Source organism: Thalassophryne amazonica, chromosome 2 (assembly GCF_902500255.1).
Source record: "Thalassophryne amazonica chromosome 2, fThaAma1.1, whole genome shotgun sequence".
Lineage (NCBI taxonomy): Eukaryota > Metazoa > Chordata > Actinopteri > Batrachoidiformes > Batrachoididae > Thalassophryne > Thalassophryne amazonica.
The window spans coordinates 147544118-147550117 of record NC_047104.1 but is presented as its reverse complement, the minus strand read 5'-3'; the positions used below and the strand labels follow the sequence as shown (position 1 = coordinate 147550117).

The window sequence follows — 6000 nt, the reverse complement described above, 5'->3', positions numbered from 1 at the left end:
ATGTTGTGTTTTTCTGAGTGTCATGGGTCTCTGGGTAGCTTCAGCATTGTCTTTGACATATTTGATGGCATGGGTGTTTTCCTAGTCCAAAACCCACTTTTACCTACAGACACATGTTTGGGTGATTTTCACCCAGCAATAGTGATCGAGGGTAAAGTAAGTTTTGGGTGGATGCTACCCAGGGATAGTGTTAGTGTATAAAAGTTATTGAGTTTTACAACAAAACAAAGGGAGGTGTCGATACTTTTGATCAGATGTGTGCTCACTATGGCTGTGGAAGAGACACCAAGAGAAGGCCTTTGTGCATGTTGTATGGCATGATAAACGTTAGTGTGATAAACTCATGGATCATACAGATGAAAATGCGATGAAGAGAGGTGACAACAACCTGCAGAGGAGGCCTTATATGCAGGTTTTGGCACTGGCACTTATCAAACCATGGGCAGAGCAGAGGCTCCTCTCTTCTCGTCATGCCAACTCAGAATCCTGATCTGTACCGTGCTCGACATCCCTTCCCCTGGCACTCCTGCAAGTGAGGCGGGACCAGTGGCAGCAGAAAGCAGTAGTCCCTTAGTGAGGTGTGCCCGCTGCTGCTCAGGGTCAAACAGGAAGACACGACACAGGTGCCACATCTGCCGTCGACCAGTGTGTTCACGCCATTACCACCCTGCGTGTACTGACTGCATGTAAGGAATAAAGTAAGTGAAAGTGGTCCTAGAATTTGCATGTTATCTTTATTTAGTCCAGTGGTTACGAATAACTATCACAAACTGGTGATTTCCAAGGGAATTCATATAATGATAAAAATATTTTAGTCACCTGGTCATTGTTACCCATTCAAAATATGCCATATTTGTTTGTCTCTCCTACAGCCGTTTGTGTGCCAAGGAGATTGTGCCTGCACCAGGGAAGTCTCAAATACCTCCCAAATGGGTGGACCAAGAAACAAGTTTCCACCTTCATTATTTTTTTCTTTTAGGAATTTTTTGTTCTCAAATTTCTTATTTTGCAGTAATTTTGGAGCATTTTATATGGTCCCCTCATTGTACCCTTTTTTTTAAATTTTGTTAGACATGGCACAGTTTAAAATAAAAGAACACTACTCTTATTTGTCATGTCACATTTTGATATATTTTAATGACAAGTACTTTTTATTGGGTATATTACATCGGGTAAAAATCACCTGGCGTTAGTGATCGTGTTACTAATTTGAGCGATAGTGTTCTAGGGTTAATAAATGGAATAGTTTAGACTCTGTTGAGAGGTTGGTCTGCAAAGTAAAGATTAAACAATGTCGATGTCCATTGGATTCTATGACATGTGACATATGTTACCCCGTAACATGATAACTAAGCATGACACATGATGCAGACTATTCTCTTGTAAAACCCTATTAACTCAACCCATAAGCTGCATGATTTTTTTTTTCCAAAATTAGAGCAACTTTAGCTTTTGACCCCTGCACAAACTGAAATTGACCTTTGTCACCTTTCTTGCTGTTTTGACCCCATAACTCCAGAACATTTCGTCACAGACCATCCAAACTATACCTTTTTGGAATCTCTGTGATCAGACAAATAATATGGTATAGTGTTCAAAATGATTGGAACATCTTTTAATTTTTGTCCCAAATTTGTGACTCTAACTCCTTCCCAACAGTCGCAGCCTAGTGAATAGTACCCTTACTGAAGTAAAGCACTCTTGTGTTCCACTCCTCCAGCTGTGGGTTTTAAAAAGGTGAGATGAAAACGTTCCTCCAGCAGGCCCTGAATGCTGCACTGTTATCACACGTAGCAGCGGTGCCTGGCTCCGACTGCCAGCCCCAAACATACTCATGCATGAACAACCGTAATGGAAAAACACGCTGTTCTGCAGCTGCAATGAAAAGCGGTGAAATTAAGTCTCCCCTGGGCTCAGGAAAACATCAAAAACTCCACTGTGAAACAAGACTTTTTAATCAGCTTAATCAAGTTATAGTAGTTTTTTTTGTCTTTCATGGGATGGCGGGTAAATGTCCACTTACTGTGTTGTAGACAGAATATGCAGAGAGAACATGGAAGAGAGACTGCTGCCTGTGATTGGGAAAGATACAGAGGAAGAAAAGGAAGATGAGAAAACAAAAAGAAGGAAAGGGAAGGAGAGAGCAGAAAAAACAGAAAAGAAAGAATGACCAAAGATACAAGAGGTGAGGAGGATTCAGGTGATATTGTTCCTTAACAATAACTGAATAATAACATGGGGCATACAGATAACATAGAAGGAGCACAGAGGGAACAAGGAACAGCTCCACAGCAGCCACGCTGCTCTCTGTCGCTATAAAAGTCCTTGTGTTTTTTCAGGTGTAACAAACCCCTGTTATATACTGAAGTGTTTTCTTGAACCACACTTTCCACTGCTGCTCCTGAAACGGGCCTGTGGTCTATTAAACTGTGAGTGACAACACTCTACGAGCAGATCAGGTTCCAAACACGCCCAGTGACATCGGGAACAGCCCGCCTCTCTCACTCTGTCAGCTTCGGTTCACAGGACACAAACAACTGCTTCCTTACTGCCGTTCCAGAACACCTCAAAACAACATTTACAAAGAAATTTAAATTCAATTCAATTTATTTATACAGCACCAAAGCCATGGTGCATCACAAGAGTGTGAGCTAACCTTACCCACCCCTTGAGCAAGCACACTGGCAACGGTGGTCAGGAAATTATCCCTGTTTTTTTTGTTTGTTTGTTTTGTTTTGTTTTTTAAATACAGGAAGAAACCTCAATCAGACCAGACTCGTGGGGTGTCCATCTGCTTTGGCCAATCTACCAACAACAGAACAACAAATAACAAAGCATAACAAAATATGTAACTGATTATGACTCTTGGCACACTGAAAAAAGAGAATAGTTGAACCAACTTACAACCCCAATTCCAATAAAGTTGGGACGTTGTGTAAAATTTAAGTAAAAACAGAATACAATGATTTGCAAATCCTCTTCAACCTATATTCAATTGAATACACCACAAAGACAAGATATTCAAACGCTTATTGAGTGTTGTTAGAAGGAAAGGTGATGTAACACAGTGGTAAACATACCACTGTCCCAGCTTTTTTGAAATGTGTTGCAGGCATCCATTTCAAAATGAGCAAATATTTGCACAAAAACAATCAAGTTTATCAGTTTGACATTAAATATCTTGTCTTTGTGGTGAATTTAATTGAATATAGGTTGAAGAGGATTTTCAAATCATTGTGTTCTGTTTTATTTACATTTTACACAATGTCCCAACTTCATTGGAATTGGAGTTGTAAGAAAGCATTACAATTGGCAAAACTTGAATGAATTAAGTTGTTTGAACATATGTTTGTAAGTTAGAGGTGATCTAACTTGCTAAGTTCAAACAACTTAATTCATTCAGGTTTTACCAATTGCAGTTTTTTTTTTTTTAAAGGTGGTTCTTTTTGCATGCATACAGCTAGGTTATAAATATTTGGGCATCAACTGGGTTTTATATTTTAGCTGATGCACACAGCATTTTGGGGAAGACATTATTATTATTATTATTATTGTAATTCAGGTTGAATTTTGTGGGGATTAACTTTAATTTGAGAAGATGACAATCTTCTGGATTTCAGATGAATCCTTATGGAAGCAACAGCAGGTCAATGGACAATGGTCACAAACTTGTCCCCTTCTGTAAAGCCTGAACTCTTCCAGGAGTGTCCTGGTTGTACCCACAAGAACATGGCTAGACCACTCTCAGTGATGCAAATCTGGATACTGGAACCAGGATCGAACAACTTGTAGTGCTCAATAATTTGCAAAGGTTCTTTACACATGGTTATCAGATCATAAACGTCAGACAGAGCACCATAAGAATGCCCAAGTCTGAGCCTCATGAGGCACTTGTTGGCAGGGGTGATTTGTGACACCACAGGAAGGAGGCGGTCTACAAGACAGTGGTGTGCCTAAGACAGTGGTGCCTTTGGTACATCAGCCACTGACCAAAATGAGGTGCATCCACACTACGAGGTCTGACTGCTTTCAGGGCTGCAAAACTAATCTCTTGGATGAAATTCATTTCAAAGGAAAACTGTGGCTTTTGAACATTTAAAGAAACTTACTTGACACCAAAACGATCCATAAACATGATGTGGTTTCGAAAGGTCCTGTTGATGTCCAGGTCAATCTGTTTAATCTCTGATGAATACAGCATGGCCTGCTCCTTCATATTCTGCAAAAACAAATAAAGAACCAATTTCACTGAAAGACAAACTACAAGTCGAGAATTTACAAAATTATAGAGAGTATCCAAAATTAGACAAAAACATTAGATTAGATTTGACTTTATTGTCACTGTGCCAAGTGCAGGGATAGGTCCAATGAAATGCAGTTTACATCCAACCAGAAGGGCAAAAAAAAAATCATTAATACCAAGTGCAATTGCATAATATGTACAGTTAGGAGTGAGGTAGACACATAGGACATTGATAATATATAGATTGGTATGTACAGTAATATATAAACAGATGACTATATATATATATATATATATATATATATATATATATATATATATGCAAGAGTGCAGATGATTGTATTGAGGTAATTACAACATAAATGTGTAACCAATGCTCTAAAACCCAAAGACATTCAGTATATAGATATTCACTGTTCAGGGCTGGGCCCCTCCTCCCTCCAGACTGGTCGAACAAGGCCGTTGATGGTGCCTAAAGGCGGCCTCCGGGTGTTCTGTCTGATAACTGTCTGTCTGTGGTTTGAGCGCCTTGGGGCAACTGTTTGTTGTGATTTGGCGCTATATAAGAAAAAAGTTGATTGATTGATTGATAACTGGACTCTTACAAATCTTGGTCGTCATCTCTCATCCTGTTGTTGTGTGTGATTATTGTTTATTGTGCTGATGGGTTTTTTTCCTGCTTTGCTGCTGCGTGATTCAATGCAGCAGCAATGAAGGTTTTTCTTTCCCAAGTTTTACCTTGTGTGTGCTTTTTTATATGTGTTCATGTACCGGGCCGGCTTCATTATAAGGCCGGTCAAGGTTTGCTCAGCCCTGCTGATGACCATAAGGGAGGGATATACATCTGGAGCTGGTCCCCGGGCGCCTAAAGGCGACTTCTGCTCCTAACTGGCAATTAGGATGGGTTAAATGCAGTAATCACATTTCATTGTGCAGGGAACATGTTCCTTTGAGCATATGACATTAAAATTCTTTTGAATCCTTGAATCCTTTGAATATAAATAAAACAAATAATCAAAGGAGTATGTAAATGTATATCCACAACTGGCATTCGTTTAATAAAGTCAAATGAAAAAAAAGCAAATGGCTAACCCATCCCATAACTGATGCTGTTAGGGTTAAAATGTACGAGGTCTGTCAATAAAGTAACGGTCCTTTTTATTTTTTTCAAAAACTATATGGATTTCATTCATATGTTTTTACGTCAGACATGCTTAAACCCTCGTGCGCATGCATGAGTTTTTCCACGCCTGTCAGTGACGTCATTCGCCTGTGAGCACACCTTGGGAAGGAGTGGTCCTGCCCCGTCGTCGGATTTTCATTGTCTGGAAATGGCGAAATGAAAAGGAATTTTTTTCCATCAGAATTTTTTCAGAAGCTGTTAGAGACTGGCACCTGGAAACCATTCGAAAAATTTATCTGGCTTTCGGTGAAAATTATACAGGACGCTTGGAGCACCACGCTCCGAGCTGCGACAACACGGCACAAGCCACCGGACCATTTCTAAACGGATGGCTCTGTGGATACGAGACCATCGTGTGCTCTTTCTCTGGTTATCACAAGAGCTGGACATCAGCCATTTTCTGGCAGATTTCACTTTTAACAAGAGATTTTGTCATGGAAAGCCGCGCGGAGGCTTCGCGCATCACGACTGATTCACTTTGGAAGCGAGACAAAGGAACACCTCCGTTTCGGCGTGTCAGAGGACAAGTTTGGACATGTCCAGCTCTCCACAATTTCACTGATACTTACTGGAC

At 40.2% G+C, this 6000-nt stretch overlaps 1 protein-coding gene across 1 annotated transcript in view; it reads right to left on the bottom strand.

Annotated features, from left to right (window-relative positions):
* LOC117532310 (USP6 N-terminal-like protein) overlaps positions 1 to 6000 on the bottom strand; it is a 75078-nt gene that overhangs the window by 31005 nt on the left and 38073 nt on the right. The window contains exons 7-8 of the mRNA XM_034195634.1: positions 4110 to 4219; positions 2024 to 2072 (exon numbers count right to left, since the gene is read on the bottom strand). Of these exons, the coding sequence (XP_034051525.1) occupies positions 2024 to 2072; positions 4110 to 4219 (159 nt within the window). The remainder of the gene's footprint in view (positions 1 to 2023; positions 2073 to 4109; positions 4220 to 6000) is intronic.